At 39.4% G+C, this 17494-nt stretch overlaps 2 protein-coding genes across 8 annotated transcripts; both read right to left on the bottom strand.

The window, feature by feature from the left end:
* Positions 1-1676: 1676 nt before the first annotated feature.
* On the bottom strand, positions 1677-7194 carry LOC116195214 (cellulose synthase A catalytic subunit 8 [UDP-forming]-like). 6 transcript variants are annotated; one of them, XM_031524228.1, is made up of 14 exons: positions 6994-7132; positions 6612-6908; positions 6102-6181; positions 5924-5975; positions 5691-5832; positions 5275-5541; positions 4742-5087; positions 4533-4670; positions 4166-4291; positions 3863-4066; positions 3487-3745; positions 3208-3407; positions 2645-2998; positions 1677-2414 (listed from the first exon to the last, which is right to left on the bottom strand). In XM_031524228.1, exons 2-14 carry the CDS (start codon positions 6784-6786, stop codon positions 1824-1826), a joined length of 2934 nt encoding a protein of 977 aa, XP_031380088.1. In that variant the 5' UTR covers positions 6787-6908; positions 6994-7132; the 3' UTR covers positions 1677-1823. The 6 variants fall into 6 exon arrangements, with proteins under 6 accessions (XP_031380088.1, XP_031380080.1, XP_031380071.1 ...); XM_031524220.1 differs by having other exon boundaries at positions 1824-2414; positions 6612-6819; positions 7060-7194; XM_031524211.1 differs by having other exon boundaries at positions 1824-2414; positions 6612-6819; positions 6994-7134.
* On the bottom strand, positions 7177-15312 carry LOC116195200 (cellulose synthase A catalytic subunit 8 [UDP-forming]). Of its 2 annotated transcripts, none has more exons than XM_031524199.1 (13): positions 15135-15312; positions 14127-14206; positions 13978-14029; positions 13725-13866; positions 13040-13306; positions 12433-12778; positions 11905-12042; positions 11686-11811; positions 11077-11289; positions 10673-10934; positions 10139-10338; positions 8720-9073; positions 7177-8058 (listed from the first exon to the last, which is right to left on the bottom strand). In XM_031524199.1, exons 1-13 carry the CDS (start codon positions 15310-15312, stop codon positions 7471-7473), a joined length of 2946 nt encoding a protein of 981 aa, XP_031380059.1. In that variant the 3' UTR covers positions 7177-7470. The 2 variants fall into 2 exon arrangements, 1 of the variants encoding a protein (XP_031380059.1); XR_004154598.1 differs by lacking the exon at positions 7177-8058 and adding an exon at positions 9423-9856 and having other exon boundaries at positions 8973-9073.
* Between the last annotated feature and the right edge of the window lie 2182 nt (positions 15313-17494).

Below are 17494 nucleotides of genomic sequence, written 5' to 3'. Positions count from 1 at the left end.
GGATAGAGTTCAGATGACTCCAATTGAAAATATGGTAAGATCCGAATAATAATTTAACAAACTGATGAAAATAAGTTTCGGTTTCGATTCCAACATACACCTCACGAAATCAGTATTCGGGACCTATATTTTTTTAAAAAAATTATTTTATATTTACATAATTCTCTATGTGTGATTTAGTATCTACAAAATTCTAAGGAAAACTTATATCATCATTTTTTTTCTAAATAGCTACACAATCTTTAGTTGCGTATTTATTTTTTCTATTATATAATCCTAAGAAGAGCTACATAATCGTTTTGTTTGTGGATGGATGTGATCCTATTAATCTATATCGACATTTATTTGTTTTGCGTGATTGTGAATGAGATCTTTTCGATTTTAGTTATTTATTTCATATATTGTACTTGAAGTGAAAAAAAAAATTACAAGTTCCAATAAGTATCCGAAACTTGTAGTATAATTCAGATTTCGGGTAGGTTTCGATTCCAAGTTCCAACAAGGTAGAGTTTAGTCCCAAAATCTTGGAACTTGTCCCATACATGATAGAGTCTGGGTATTGTGATAAAAACTGAGTAACCGGACCCGCGCACCTCTAATTCTGACTAGCTTGGCTTCGAATTGGAGAAATCCCAAGGAGGAAATCGAAAAACAAGAGTACATAATATAATACGAAGCCGCTAAAACTTTTTCTCAATCTCCTGAGAGAGAGCGTTGAGGTATGCAGAACTCTGGGGCATTGCGGAAGCTCTGGTCATCCTTGTGATGTCGGATCACCTACTCCTCAATTATCATAACCTCAGCCTCGAGCCCGATCTTCTGATTCCAACCGAGCAAGCAGAAATCCTGTTGGTTCTACTCCCTCAATTGAGAGACTGAGTCTAAATACATAAGGAGAAGGCAAGCATGATCGTGGGTTCTGGTGAGCTCTACTGCCGACAAGCTGAATCAATCAACGTAGTTGAGTCACGACCGACATTGAAAGAAGTGATTGTAGACAATTGAGATTGAGGCTTGGTTTTGGAGTACTGTTACTAAAATAAAAGTGCTGAAATATAATTGTCGAAAAATAAGTACTTATTTTAGAATAAGTAAAAACATTAGGGGGATAACAATTGAAAATTGCTGAACGTAAAAAATGTAATTATCGATACTTGAAACAAAATAAGCAGAAACATATTTTATAAGCACCTATTAACCTACTTGAAAAAATTACGTTTGCAACAACAATTTTGATCCAAATTATGATTTTAAAAATACTCACCAAACACCAAATCTACTTACAATTATAAAGAAAATTGATTATAAAATCTCTCACTACCTTCCCAAACGAGCTCTGGAGCTGAGTTTGAGAGGATGATCTCTTTTCTTTGAGGATATGTGTGGCGTTGCAGGGAAGCTCTCCGCCTTCGAGAATGCGTACAAAACACAGATGTCAATGTGGTGGTAAATTTGGTATGTTAACTTTCCATTATAATTTCATTCCTATGAACATAGAAAACATACCAAACATAACATATGTATGACAATTCTCCTGTGATTCATTCCATATCATTTCATTCCGGTCATTTCGGTCTACCAAACGGGGCATTAGAGAATTAAAAGTTTATATCAAACCCGTTCTAATTTCCCTGCTATGCTCAAATTGTTTTATCAAATAATCCTTAGCTAGCAGATTAAATTAACCCTATTCTTTTATATAATTATGGGTGATCACAAACAAGAGAAATGAATAAACTCGTCCTGACATTCGACACTACAACACATTGTGCTCTTAATAGAGATTATTTGTTTCAATTACCATAAAATACAAGGCAAAAGAATCAGCAATCGATCGAGATGCAAGTTGGAGCGATAGTTGAAGGCTCAACGCTGGTCACAAACGTCTCCAACTTTACCCAAATAAGCGAGAAAACCGAAGCTAGAAGAACCGACCACAGAATGATGATAGTGGGGATCCTGCCTTGCCTTCCCGTGAGGCCCTTGAGGAACGGAACGAGATGCAGGATCACCCAAACGGCAAAGAACACCTTCCCAAAGAGCACACCCCATGCTCCGTACCCCTTGTTCATCGCGTCAGAGAATCCTGCAACAATGCCGACGATATTTGCAACAAGGAGGGTTGTAGGAGGAATTAAGATAGCGGTCCACTTGAAGCTGTAGTGCTCATCGCCTAGCTCCGTTCCTTCTGTGGCCTTGACGGTGACTCTGAAGTCGGTTTTGAAGCCCCCCAACATGTTTACAAGTCCTTGGAAAACTGCAAAGAGGTGGGCTGAGACGCCCCCGATCACCCAAAACTGCTCATTGTGCCACCATTCCACGATGTTCACGCTGCTCCACCACATCTCCATCACGCTTGTCACAATGATGGAGAGGAAGAGGCCAAGAAAAACCAGGCTTGCAAGGTTTGAGAGCTGGCGAAGTAAAAGAATGGCGTCATGAAATAAAACACTGTCAGGCTTTTAGTTTTGACTCGTAATAATGTCCAAATCCTACAGGCATTGGAGGTGTTAAATTGAGGTCCGATATTACATATCTCGATGTAACATCCTACTAGGTTATAGCTTTCGGAAAAACAGGTTGTGTTCCCTTATATTCTTTTTTTTCTTTTTCAAGTAGTGAAATGGGAGATGAGATGCATTACCGAAGGAATGATGAACTTTCCAGTGAGAAGACATATTGCAGGGATTGAGCAGTAAGCAACCAGAGGTATTGAGGTGAACGGGTAGACAATGGTGTTGACATACGCCACTCTCTGGAGCCATTGTAGACGGCCTGCACTGAACCCATACCACAGAGGACAATGCTTGCTGAGGAAGATCTCCACAGACCCCAGCGCCCACCTCAAGACCTGGTTCAGTCTGTCCGACAAGTTGTTTGGCGTTGATCCTTTAAATGCAGGCCCTGGTGGCATATAGTAGATTGACCTCCATCCTCGGCAATGCATTTTGAATCCTGTTAAGATATCTTCAGTCACCGACCCGTAGATCCAACCAATCTGTAGAGAAACTTAGTGTTAATCGAGGTTCATTGTTGAAGTTCTCCCATTGAATTGATCTATAATATACATTGTTTCTCAAGTTGTGGTCAATTTTTCTTTCCTTATGGCCCAAATTTAAAAATATCTTCTTTTTTCCTGTAACTTCCTGCTGATATTTCAGAATACCAGTTCTGTTACTACCCGTCACATGAGGAGAAGAAATTCACCTCTCTACCCCACTCGGTCTTGTCTTCGTAACCGCAGCTGATGACGTGAATTGCTTCCCTGATTAAAGCATATGCGCTCGCAGATTCAGCCACTCGTCCATTTTCCATCAGTGTTGACTCAATGAACACTGAAGATGATCCAAAGGTCTTCTCTAAGCTCTTTTTTGACATCAGCATTGATCTCTCATTCTCATCATAATCTACGGGAGAGAAAAAGATTCACATAAGATATAAAAGAGCTCAAATGGGATTTATTTAATGTCCTTTGATCGTACTTACTCTCGATATCCCGTAGATTAAATATGGCAGCATTCAGATCTTCCCGTTTTGCATCTCGGAGGACCTCGGAGAGATCTTTGGTGGGCTTCTTGGTCCGAAAGCGAGAGCAAAGGAAAGCCCGCAAGAGTGACATGGGGGAAGAATTCGGTAAAGGGGGCATGCCAGGGGGGCCATATCCATAAAGTGCTTGCCTATTGAAGACGCAACCCGTGCCCACATATACCGGTCCTTGAATCCCGTCCAATCCTTTCATGTTAACCTGGTTAAAGGAAGGCCAAATTAGAATACCATCCAACTCAAAATGGCATCCTAACGTCTACTACGTTAAAGGAACATTCTATTTCATCGAAAACTATGTGCAAGTTCTGGAACTCACATCAAAGAATACTGTGTTCCGGTTGGCATATCGGTTAATGCCAACAAACCTTTGGGGAAATTGCACGAAGCATACATCTTTGCCCATTTGTGGGTCCATCAGAAAACACATTGCCTCACGAACTGCCTTGCTGTTGTTAACGTAGTGATCACAGTCAAGGTTGAGTATGTAAGGAGCATTTGTGAGGACACCTGACACTCTTACCTGCATTAACATGTAATGTTTATATATAATTAGGCTTTACTTTTATCAGGCAGAAAATTGTTATTTCTGCAATCTTGACAAATGACGAGTAATTAGTACCAAGGCATTTTCTGCTCCCGCTTTTTTGTGATCTCGGTAATCAGGCCTCTTCTCTCTTGCCACGTAAATGAGGCGAGGAAGTTCATTTCCCTCAACATCATGGGCTCCACTATGCCCAAGGAAAACCTGAAACAGGGAAAGAAATCACCTATCATTAAAAGGCCAAAGCAATTAACAAGATGTTATTGGTTCATGCCTTAATGAGATGTCATGGTTTTGACTATTCATCATAATAGTTTAGTAAGGAAAAGAAGGCCTGCCAATTAAATCAAGTCGAGCTAGTTCACTTGGAGAAACAGCATGAAGTGGTTAGTTTCAGGTTCAACGGGGTTCATTTGCAGATTTAGTGATTCTAAGATGCAATTACCTGAATCATTCCCGTGTGATTACGCGAATTATTGCCTGGCCAGGGAGTACCATCCTTCATAGTCCAACCTTCTGCTGGTGTTTTCTGAGCTTTAGCCACCAAAGCATTAATCCGCACTTTGAATTCATCATACTCTCTCTGCCACCAAATTCAAGTTATTGTCCAATCAACAATCACTAGTAAAGGACTTATGGAATTAAAGCGCTCACCTTCATCGCCCTTCGCTCCTTCACAGTGGAGGGGAGAATCTTGTCCTTCAAATAGTCCACCTTATGGGAGAAGTAGAACTCAGGAGCTCGGGGCTCGACAGAGAACTTCTTGCAAAAGGGGATCCACTTCCTAGCAAAGTTGGCTGTTTCAACAAGAGAGTCAAACGTGAGCATTGAGGCACCATCATCGGAAACATAGCAGGAGACTTTATCCACGGGATAGTCCACGGCAAGGATCGAAAGAACGGTATTGGCTGTAATGAGAGGTGCTTCTGTGAATGGGTCGGCTGTAGTAACAAAGAAATCAACAGCTGCAAGCTCCGATGGTTCTCCCTCTCTTTCATACCTGTTATGGGCGAAGGCTTATACATTACGGTGTTCACATTAATGTAGAGTTAATAATATGGCCTTTCTTTCTTGACAAGAAAAAGAAAACATCTGTCCATATGAAAAATTGGCAGTTCTATATTCTAGCTTTTAGTATTCATAAAAATGATGAAAAATCTAGCATTTCCAATATCGCTGAACTCTACCTTGTTTGTAGCCTGTCAATATAAGTTGTTCGATTAACCGGAGACCACTTAGGAAACTGATCCAAAATCCAAGAGAGCGCAAACCAAATCTCACATATTACAGAAGTGAGCCACAAACCAAAGGCATTATCAACGGGATTCGTCAATCGGTAATAGAAGAAAGGGATCAAAATAATCAGTCGCAGAATCATCACGACTCTGTAGGGTTTGATCTTGCCGGGAGGTAATGGAACAACCGTTGAGAGCAGCTCCGCAGCATCTTCAGATCTGCAAAATGTTTTCCAGTTATCACACTTCTGTACATGCTTCCATTATCTAGGTAAACGTGTCTCCATAAGATAAATATGACCAATTACTGTGGATTAAGAAAATTACTGTGGATTAAGAAATAATTGCATCAAGTTTCTATTGCTTACTGCTTCTCTTCCATCTCTTGCTCCAATGGAGTTTCAGATTCAGTCTTAGTCTCATCTGGAGCTGTTTTCCTTGGGTTCTTCTTATCCTTCCAGCTCTCCAATCGATTCTTCCAAATTGCTTTCTCTGTTTCATCTTTGCCTTCTGAAGAAAATATTAAAGAGGTCGATTAAGTTAAAAATGGAAGAACTAAAATAAGAGATGTCAATAAATGTTTTTTGCATCAGAAGCTTACTGTTATCCACTGTAGGCATGTTCGTTACATGCCTAGCATCATTTCTGACATCCTATAAGTAGCAAAATTGTGACTGTCAACAGCTGAACGTGCTTACTGCTTGGTGACGTTATGAGCTGTGGATGGTAGTATCATAAACTTATCGGACCGTAGAAAAAACTTAGATAAATGAGTATACCTGCCGAGGATTATCCATGTAAGGTGCCGGCGTTGAAAGGTTTTCAGGAGTTCTGTTGTCGGTTTTGGCCATAGGATTCCCTGAAAAGAATCAACAGATATTGTTTCGGATAAAACTATATCATTACACATAATTTATAGACATCCCATGGGAAGGAATTGAATGATATTGGTTCTGGATCAGCATGTATATGGAGATTATACTCCATTTCTTATACCGAAAAACTGCTACGGTGTGGTTAGCAGTTCCTCAGGTTAAGTTAAACCGAACACCAATCATGTTAAATAATAATTTCGTTCCTTTATGAAATTTTGTCAATGTTCCAAATAATTCCTGGAGTGAGCTATGTTTAAGAAACTTATCCGTTTATGAAGTCCACATAGGGAAAAAACAGGTATAATAAAAAGTAGTATTAACTGATCTGTACTCAACAAAGATTACCATTATCAAGCAGGCTCAAAACAACCAAGACAAGAAAACCGAGAGCAAAATGTCGAAGTTTGTACTAACCATAGGGGTGGCCACAGCATAAGCAGATTTCCCGACCTTCCTTAATCTCAGCATCCATGCAAGCATTACAAATCAGGAATTTGCACCCAGGACAAGGCACAAACACGCCTCCTTTATCATTTAGCCCGACAAGTTCACCACAGACACCGCAGGAAGGTCCCACTGGATCCATCATTTGTCAATTCTTGGCTTCTGTATCTCACAATCTCTGCCCAAAATGTTTGTAAATAAATAGGGGGCTCATACTGGTTTATGTAGAGAGGTAGTCCCATGGTATGTGGGGTGTGTGGTGGGTCCCTGGAGAGTTAAAAAATTTGAGGTGGTTGAGAGGGTGAGATTCTGGTGTCATTTTTATAGCAGTGACAGTGTGTGTCCTTGGTACCTTTCCGAAAAAGAAGATGTTCGATTTTTGCAGCAAGATGAAGAGAAGGGGGTTGGAAGGGTACACCTTCGACTACGACTTCCCAACTCTGGCATCTGATTCACGGCCTTCTTATATTATACATGAATATCGCTTTCTTCCTTTATATCCTTTCCTCCAAAGAACAATAAAAGTGCTCAGATCTATAGGGTCCATCAGATCTACTTAAGAACCGATGATAACACTGTTAGTGCATACATGTGATATTCGTACCAAAGCTAATTAAATACAGCAATCAAGAAATGAACGATAAGAACTAAACACATCATTTGCTTCAATTTATGAGATATCCATTTCCTACGCTAATAAGTTGCTCTTAACAGAGTTTCAGTTCATGTACTGAACAATGCAACACTAACACCCCAATACAAGTACGCAAAACTTCATCGCCACTTGCCTCATCAAAACGTAACAAGAAGAAGCCAAAGCCTTTTCCATTCAACAATCTATAGAGATGCATCCCTGAGTTGCTGCCCCACTCTCAGCATTGCTCACGAATGGGTCGATCTTTACCCAAACAAGGGAGAAAACAGAGGCAAGTAACACTGACCAAAGAACAACGATTGTAGGTGTCCTGTTCTGCCTTCCCATGAGACCTTTCAAGAAGGGGTAGAGGTGGAGGATGACCCAGAAAGCAAAGAACACCTTCCCAAAGAGTGGACCCCAAGCGTCGTACCCTTTATTTAACGCGTCTGAGAATCCAGCAACCACTCCCACAAGATTCACAATGAGAAGGGTCGTAGGAGGGATTAAGACGGTTGTCCACTTGATCACATATAGCTCACCAAATTCTGCATCATCCGCAGCCTTGGCAGTGACAGTGAAGTTAGTGTCAACGCCGGCAAGCATCTTCAGGAAGCCCTGGAACACTGCAAATAGGTGAGCAGACACTCCTCCGATGACCCAGAACTGCTCATTTCGCCACCAGTCTTCAATGCTGACACCGCTCCATCGTAGCTCGAGGACACTAGTGACGATGATGGAGAGAAAGAGCCCAAGAAATAAAATGCTCGCGAGGTTTGAGAGCTGGAAAGATGGAGCAACAATAATGTGAAGGTGATTTCAAATTTATGTTTCTACAAGAAGACTCAAAGTAGATAGATGCAGGGATAATATTCGTGGAGTGACAGAATCTATTACAATTATGTCAAGCAGTCTACGAGACTAGCGCAAGTCCCACTATTTGAAGCAATCCTTCTACCACTAGCCTAGGCAAGAGTATCCCTGATGCATGAATTAAGAGCAGAATTGACTAATCCGAAATCCGAAGATGCTGAATGTTAATGCAAAAAGTTTTTTTTTTTTTTTCCTTTAGAAATCAAAGCACAAAATATATTTTCCGCCTTGTCCATTAATTTCGAGGAAATGAAAATGGAAGATATAAAAGTAGGTTCTTACATATACCAAATTGCATTTAATAGTATTTTCCAAACAGTAAAAACAAACAACATGAAGCAAATGGGGCTATGAATATTTATTGCTATACAAAGTTAACTTTAACCGTATAAATGTAGTGCAAATTAGAAAGACGCTGACTTAGAGATACTTAGTTAGTTACTAATTCTTCAAATATTATAATCATATAAATTCAATAATTTCTAATTTATTCTCCTTTATATTTTGAATGCATCTGTCTGGTTCTAACCCATGTCTATAAAATTGGTCAAAAGAAGGAGAGATTTATTACCGTTGGAATTATAAATTTTCCAGTGAGAAGGCAGATTGCAGGAATGGTGCAGTAGGCAACGAGAGGCAGGGATGTGAAGGGGTAAACAATGGTGTTAATGTATGCCAACCTCTGGAGCCACTTAAGGCGCCCCCCACCAAATCCGTACCAAAGTGGACAGTGCCTACTTAGGAAAATTTCCACGGACCCAAGAGCCCACCGAAGAACCTGATGCAATCTATCAGACAAGTTGATGGGTGCAGACCCCTTGAAAGCGGGCCTCAAAGGCATGCAATAGATTGATCTCCACCCTCGGCAATGCATCTTGAAGCCTGTTAAGATGTCCTCAGTCACCGACCCATAGATCCAACCAATCTGAACAGAGAATTTACAGGGTTAGGAATCATGAAAACAGCATAGAAAAGCATTACCTTTTAATAATCCAACATGATCAAAACTGTTAAAGGACTGACCTACATAAAGCTCAAAACTTAAAATCGCAAGTGATGGAAATAGACAAAACAAATCAACAGGACTAGGTGGCTAGCAAGATTCGAAACAAGACATATACTTCAATAACAAATCATTAGCTCGATCCTCTTTCATTAGCTGGCTTTGTATTCATAATAGATTGAGTACAAAAGATAGGCTTATGAGTTGGAGAATCTCGATTACTGCACCCGAATGCGAATTCTGTAGTTTGGAATTGGAGACCCGAAATCACCTCTTTTTTGAATGCCCTATCACCCAAGGGATTTGGAGAAGTTTATTAGACCGTGTTGGAATGAACAAACACAATGTCGACTGGAATACGGAACTTTGCTGGGTCTCCTCTCTCCGTGGAAAGAAGCTGGATATTATTTGTCTTAAACTTCTCTGGACTCACTACATTTACTGCATCTGGAGGGAGAGGAACGCCAGGCTCTACCGGAATCAAGTCTCGCCTCCAACAATTATAATACGAAGGATCTTCTCGGATGTGAAAGCAAAGTTGTCTGTTCTCCCTCGATTCTCATGCAAAATTGCACACTCTATCATTGCGAGGCATATGTTTCACCATTTTGATACTGCAACTAGTTGACTTGGGAGTAGCTCTTGGGTATTTTTTATTTTACTCCGTATAGAGGAAAATGGTATTGGTTTCTGATGTAAATTCATCTGTTATCAATGAAGTTTCATCATTTATCCAAAAAAAAAAATAACAAATCATGCGACTGATTTTCCTTAGACCTTAACCTTAATGGTAACTGGGCAAACGGAATGGAAGAAACTAAACTTTGATCAACAACCATATAAGTTATCAGCAACGGGGTCCTGAGTCACTTTATAAGATTTTTTACCAGCAAAGATTCTGGCCTATAAAATTTCACTAATAAAAGATTCAAGTTTTTAGCATTATTGGGGATATAAGTAGCAAAGTGCAAGACCACAGGAATTTACCTCTTTACCCCATGCAGTCTTCTCTTCATATCCACAACTAATTACATGAATCGCTTCCTTAATCAGCATAGATGGATTGGCAGAATCAGGAACTCCTCCATTCTCCATCAGTGTTGACTCAATAAATACGGAAGACATGCCAAATGTCTTCTCGAAGCTCATCTGGGAGATGAGCATTGACCTCTCATATTCATCATAATCTGTAGCAGAATCAGAAAGACAACAATATGATAAGAAAGCTACTAAACTACAACTGATTAGTGGACCAACCTGTAAACTTATTCCTTCACAAAATTGGTCAACTGACATGGTACTTTACATTCTTACTGAGTGCCGGTGTCCCTGATTAAAGTCCACTCATTGTTCTGAATTATATGTCTGCATATATCAAGCTCGGCTTGCATGTGAGAAGCATTAAACTGTGCTTGATATGCATAAAGTGGCCCATCTCCAATTTACAATTTTATAAAAGATGGGCGACTAAACAACTTGCAGGTAAGCCAACAGGTTGATTTCAATTTTTTATATACTCACTCTCAATTTCATGGAGGTTGAAGATTGCGGAGTTAAGATCTTCCCGTTTGGCATCTCGGTAAACCTCTGTTAGATCCTTCGCCGGCTTCTTCTTGGTAGGGCAGCAACAAGAACAGCATCCGAACCATGAGCTTGATGAGGAATCCTTTGGTAAAGATGGCATTGAAGGGGGCCCATACCCATAAAGTGCTTGCCTATTAAAGATGCATCCAGTACCCACATAAACTGGCCCTTGAATTCCGTCCAATCCTTTCATGTTAACCTGGATAGATATTGCAAGTGTCCAATCAATACGACATATGATATGATATGATATTTCTTGCAAGGCAAGATTTGTCTCTATAGTTCTATTTGACTTGATCTGTCTTGAAAAGAACAGGCCTTTACGAATCCTGAATACTTACATCGAAGAAAACTGTGTTCCGGTTGGCATATCGATCACTGCGATCAATGCCATCAAACCTCTGAGGGAACTGCACATAGCACACATCTCGTCCCACTACTGGGTCCATTAGGAAACACATAGCTTCACGAATTGCCTTGCTATTGTTAACATAATGATCACAATCAAGGTTGAGGATGTAGGGGGCATTTGTCAGGACTGCAGAGACTCTCACCTGTATTAATGCATTATTCATGTATGAGTAATTTTGTCATTAATTACCAGAAAAGAGTATCGGTATTCTATCATCAGACAGTATATCTCTGTTTGGTTTTGGTGAGCCGGGGAAATCATTCCATTTTTCTGTTTACCCTGAAAACAATGAGATTAAGGGTACGCATTCCCCAACCCCCCCACCCCATTCCCCAAAAAAAAAACGAGATCAATCAAGGGTAATGCATGTCGGATTGCACTCCATGGATGATCCATTGCTCCTCCTGAAGTTGCTATCCAATAGATATTTTCTCCTTAATGTTCTTTGTGTTACAAGAAGAGAAAATTTCAGAAAAATGAGATTTTTATTTCCCATTATCCAAAACCAAATGGTTGTCTCAAGAACAATGATCAATACCAGAGCATTTTCAGCACCAGCTTTCTTGTGGTGCTGGTACCCAGGCCTTTTTTCTCTGGAGACATATACAAGTCGAGGAAGTTCATTCCCCTCAATATCGTGGGCTCCAGTGCTTCCAAGGAAAACCTGAGGAAGACAAAGGCAAAATATGCAACTTCAGCACACTAACCACTTGTCAAATTTGAGAAACAGATCTATTTAGTCGACAGCAAGCATCACCTGGATCATCCCAGGATGATCACGAGTATTATTCCCAGGCCATGGTGTTCCATCCTGCATAGTCCAACCTTCTTCTGGTGTCTTTTGAGCTTTTGCCACCAAAGCATTAATTCGCACTTTGAACTCTTCGTAGTCTCTCTGTTGCCAAATTAATGTATAAGTGAGTTATGCACAAACAAGCAATTTGCACAAGTATTTACCAGTCCCCATAAACCCTAAATATCAATGTTATCCAATAAATTCACCATTTCAGCAAAACAATTGTATACTTATGTTGTGGAAAACTATACCATTCATCTATTTACCGACAACCTTTTACCTTTTAAGTTCAAAAAAATAAATGGAACAATAACTACTCGGAAAATTGCGGAACAGTCCATAGCATTCTCAGAAACAAGTTTTCTTGTAGAAATCAGGTACTTTTCAAGTGTCTAAATCTGCTAGTCACTGGGTTAGAAAAGTGAAATCTTTGGCAACAGAAGAATAGAAAAAGGTGAAATCTGGATGCAAGTCAGAATGCATGCTCACTTTCATTGCTCTCCGTTCCTTCACGAATGAAGGCTGAATCTTATCCTTCAGATAGTCAATCCTCTGAGAGAAGTAGAACTCAGGTGCTCGGGGCTCAATTGAGAATTTTTTGCAGAAAGGGACCCATTTCCTTGCGAAATCGGCCGTTTCAGCAAGAGATTCGAAAGTAAGCATTGCAGCACCATCATCAGACACATAACAGGATACTTTATCCACAGGATAGTCCACCGCAAGAATCGAAAGAACAGTATTGGCCGTGATTAATGGTGGCTCTTTCAGTGGATCGACTGTACTCACGAAAAAATCCACAGCTGCAAGCTCCGAAGGTTCCCCCTCTCTCTCATACCTGTTAGAAGAAATGGTTGCTTTACTTCCTCAGGAACAGCAGCATTCGAAAGAGACATGCATGCTGGTAGTATTTACATTTCATATTAGTAGATTGGATTTTCTCAAATCAACCCAAAGATAACAGTGATCAAGGTATATTATGAGCCTAATTTACTATATCCTCATATAATAGGTCCAAAAATGCGTAGAGGTGTTAGTTATTAGATTTGCCAACTTTAACCAAAATATAAATACAAGTTCTGCAGTTCTGCATATTTACCTTGCTGATAGTCTGTCGATATAAGTGGTTCGATTGATAGGAGACCACTTAGGGAACTGATCCAAAACCCATGAAAATGCAAACCAAATTTCGCATATGATAGAAGTAAGCCATAATCCATAGGCACTATCAACAGGATTCGTCACTCGATAGTGGAAGAAAAGGACCAAAATAATCAACCGCATGATAATGACAGTTCTGTATGGTGCTAACTTGTTTTTTGGAACTGGGATGACAGTTGAAAGAGCCTCTGCAGCTTCAGCAGATCTGCCAAGAACAGTGAAAGAAAAATGGGACGTTCAGCATATCCTATGTAGGCATGTCATGATCTGTTATTTGATTCTGAAAAGCTTGGGTAAATTTTCTGGTTTTCCATTTTTCAATTGGAAAATTTTTAAAAAAATAAGTCAGTTAAATCTATATGACAAAAGTTTTTTCCCTGTCAAATGGTAATCCAAAATTTTATTTTTCGATTATTTTCCCATTTATAAAGAATATTGAGAAACAGGAAAAGCTGTCTCAGTTTCCAAAGACCAAAATGAAATATGCCACAAAAAATCTACAGGGCATAGCGCATATGATGTTATTATTTCGAGAATATACAACCAGAAAAATAACATGGCACAGACTTTTGATTTATATATCTTTTTCTGTATTCAGCAACTTAAAATTGTTTTGAACTTACTGCTTCTCTTCCATCTGTTGCTCTGGCGGAATCTGAGTTTCAACCTTAGCCTTAGCCGGCGGCTTTTTCTTCTTGTTCTTTTTATCTTTCCAGTTCTCCACACGATTCTTCCAAATTGGATTTCCATGTTCATCATTGTATTCTTTGAGAAAAAGCGAGAGGACATAATTCAGATACATATAACCAAATAAAAATGAAAAAAAGATTTAAATAAGTCTGGTCAACAAAATTTTATCATCCCTGTTTTGCATACCACTATCAATGGTAGAAACGCAGCTGATATGCCTTGCATGGATGCCAACATCCTATGAAAATCATATTCAAGCACGAGTTGGTCATTATATATAAGCAGTACTTAACAAATGGCTCATTAAGAGGAAACAGACAAATAGATGGGCATACCTGCTGAGGAGCTTCCATGTGAGATGCCATTGCAGATCTAGCCTCAGATGCCTTGGTGTCAACATCAACGACCGAACTCTCTGAGGAACAAACACAATATAGGTTTTGAATAAGACCAAAATATCCCGTATTTTGAATCATTCTCACTCATTTTGCTAAAATCTATTCAACAGGACTCTTAGCTGGTCAAATCTCAAAAAATTATAAAAGGATTCATTTAACCTAAAAAGAAATGGATACAAATATGCAAGTTAATCTTTAAAAGAAAAAACAGAAATTAGGGTAAGGCAAAGCCTCAAATGGACATGCCATTTACTCCACTGACTCTAAGAAAAGGAAAGAGAAAGGGGCAATATAAACTGACAATTAGTCTTATAAACATAGGAATCTTAAAGAAAATAAATTCTTCAAGCTAACCCAACAACCAACATCATTATAACTAAGACCCCTTAAAAGTGCTGCACCAAATATCAAGCATGTTTCCATTATTCTCACCATATATAGTTTCTCTGCATGGTCAGACTAGTAGAATGAAGTCGTATAAAACATCATTTACCTACACCAACAAAAATTAAAATCGCTAAATTTGAAAGACCGCTCGCCAATCTAGAATCTTAAGCTTGGTAATTTATAGTTATAGTTTGACACAACATTCATGTGTCTGCTAAAATAATGCGCAAGTTCCAAACATATTAAAATCAAGATAACGAGAGGAAAAGTAGCCGCCATCACTCAAAATGAGAATCCGACACAATGCATCAACTCTTGCCAACTTATCTGGAAGCTTAAATTTATACAATGAGTGCACAATATCACATGGCTTGCATTTAGTACAAAAGAATGGAAATTTGCTATGACAGATATCTTGTTTCGAAGCGCTTCCATTTCTTCAAACCAAAATTATCCTTGGCATTGAACAGGTATCAAGATCATGAACAGCAAGCAAACAGAATTTCCGACACAACTAACCAAACAAGAGACAGAGGAACAACGACAGAGAACATTTACCATCATAGGGAGAACCACACCGGAGGCAGACTTTCCTGCCCTCTTTGAGCTCGAAGTCCATACAAGCCTTGCACATCGGGAAATTACACTCATGGCAGGCGACAAACACCTCCCCATTCTCGCCAAAACCCACATGCTCCCCGCAGGTATTGCAAATGGGCACCCCAGACTGCATCATCTCTCCCAATCACCGGAGACTCCGATTCAAAGTTCTCTCCTTTCCCACTCACCCGGAGACTTTGGACCCAACAGTGAGGTGGGTTTGCGGTCTCTATATGAGACGGGTAGTGAGGGAGCCAGTCAAGGGGAAGGAGCCTTTGTAATGGCGGAAACTGACAGAAGGGTGGGGGCGGAAGGGGACGGCGGTGGTTGGGCGGTTGCGGAGGGTGGGATGTTGGTGTCATCGTTAAGCTCAGAGATGCTGGTCAGGGAGAACAAGAGAAGCAATGTCTGAAGATTGATTCAGAAGGGTTCTTCTCTGAGACAGAGAGAGAGAGAGAGTTTTTGCGGGAAGAAGAAGGAAAGAAAGGCTTCGGTTGGGCTGAGAACGTCTCAGGCTGTGACTCAGACTCACTCACCAACCCAGCTAATGCCTTCCAGTTTAATTTCCTTTAATTTCAATTTGCCCCTCCATCTTTTGGTTGTATTATTCTGACCCTTATACTTTTATAGACAGTGCATTAAGATACCCATGATCACCACTCTCTTAAAATGAAGGCCAACTTACTTCTGGAAAGGAAGCAAAGCTACGCATGTTTTATTCCCATTTTCCTTGAGCATCCAGGAAGTATATAATCCCTGAGGATTAATGCAAGTGGTCAACTATGAACTGTAATCTTATAAAGGCTGCAGATTCGAAACTCAATATCAAGCCATCCACCATCACAATTACGACTGCAAATGAATGAATAAATAAATAAATAAATAAAGTGATTGGAATTACATATGAGAGTGAGGGTGGTGTTGGAGAATTTCAATTCCTTCTCTGTTACAAATGTCAAGCCCAACTGTAATAACGATTATGACTGCACATGAAAAACGAACAAAGTAATTAGGTCATATTTGTACTAGATCTATGGACATCTCTTGTAATATAAAAATAAATAAATAAATAAGTCACATTTAATGCAAAGGAATGAAATGGATGTAATAAAAAGAAATGTAATGTATCGGGTGAGAAAATATAATTTTTTTTGTTAATAATAAATCCATGATAGAATATATTAAAATGTTAGACCTCTGACCCATGTTATACTTGCATGCAAAAACAAAATTCTGAACATTAAAAATTACACTATCATCTTCTTAATCTTTCTGTTGAGTGAATGTTCATTCTTTCGAGTTAAAAGAAAATATATCATCTATTTCATTGTACTACGTTTACGGACTTATCTGGTAACCATAAAAAGAAAAAAAAGATATATCATCTCACACCATTCAAGCTCTCAAAAATGCAACAAAGTAAAAAAATGGAGTGTAAGAGAATGGAAAGTTAAGTTCATTCCATTTTATTTTATTCCGTTCCTTTGTATGAAACGTGGCCTTACAATTACGTACAGCTGAATTCTTATTTCAGCAAACCAAACATAACCTTAATGTCTACTAATGCCGCATTTCATATCCAGCTATGGTAGTTTCCCATGATTATCAAAAAATATTCTTGCCTCATCATCCTGCTTGTCTTCCAGATATGTGTCAAATATCGGATGAACTTCATACTTTGAGATATCTTCCATGTGATATGTTTGGCATGAACCAGCAGATCCTCGCGAGTAGATAGCCCAAGGAACAAGTATTTTCATCAAGATCTTCCGTGGGAAGAGAGGAATCGGCCACCTCGTCACTAGACAAGCAAACCACCCCTCAAGCCGATATTGGTAGAACTGTTGCACGTGCCATTGCAGGATTTGAAGATGGAAATTTATGTCAAGATGTGAGGATCAACATCATGGTAGAAATCATGTCGGTTACTTGATTTAATATTTGAACCATAATGACATGACGATGAATGATCAGTGTCTTCTGGATGAGGAAAGATTTGGCTCCATGTTCGTGTCCATAGTAAGCTTAATTCCTAAAGCTAGCTCAACGCGTGGTTGAAGCCTATCATTCTTTCAGTAACTTCTTTCCTATCTCGAAACTGCATGCATCTTATTCCAGTTCATCCTCCATAGGCTGCCCGAGCCGCCCACGAGTAGCACCTGAACCATGCTTTGACGCCACTTAATACGGGAAATGATATGAGACGCTAAATATGAAAAAGGGTATATATGTAGACACTTCAACTCAATAGAGAACGTCAAAAATAAAAACACCAAGACACATATATCATCACTCTAAAAATTGTATAGTAAAAAATT

Source organism: Punica granatum, chromosome 1, assembly GCF_007655135.1.
Source record: "Punica granatum isolate Tunisia-2019 chromosome 1, ASM765513v2, whole genome shotgun sequence".
Taxonomy (NCBI): domain Eukaryota; kingdom Viridiplantae; phylum Streptophyta; class Magnoliopsida; order Myrtales; family Lythraceae; genus Punica; species Punica granatum.
The sequence above is the reverse complement of the archived record's forward strand: the minus strand, read 5'-3'. Positions and strand labels throughout refer to the sequence as shown.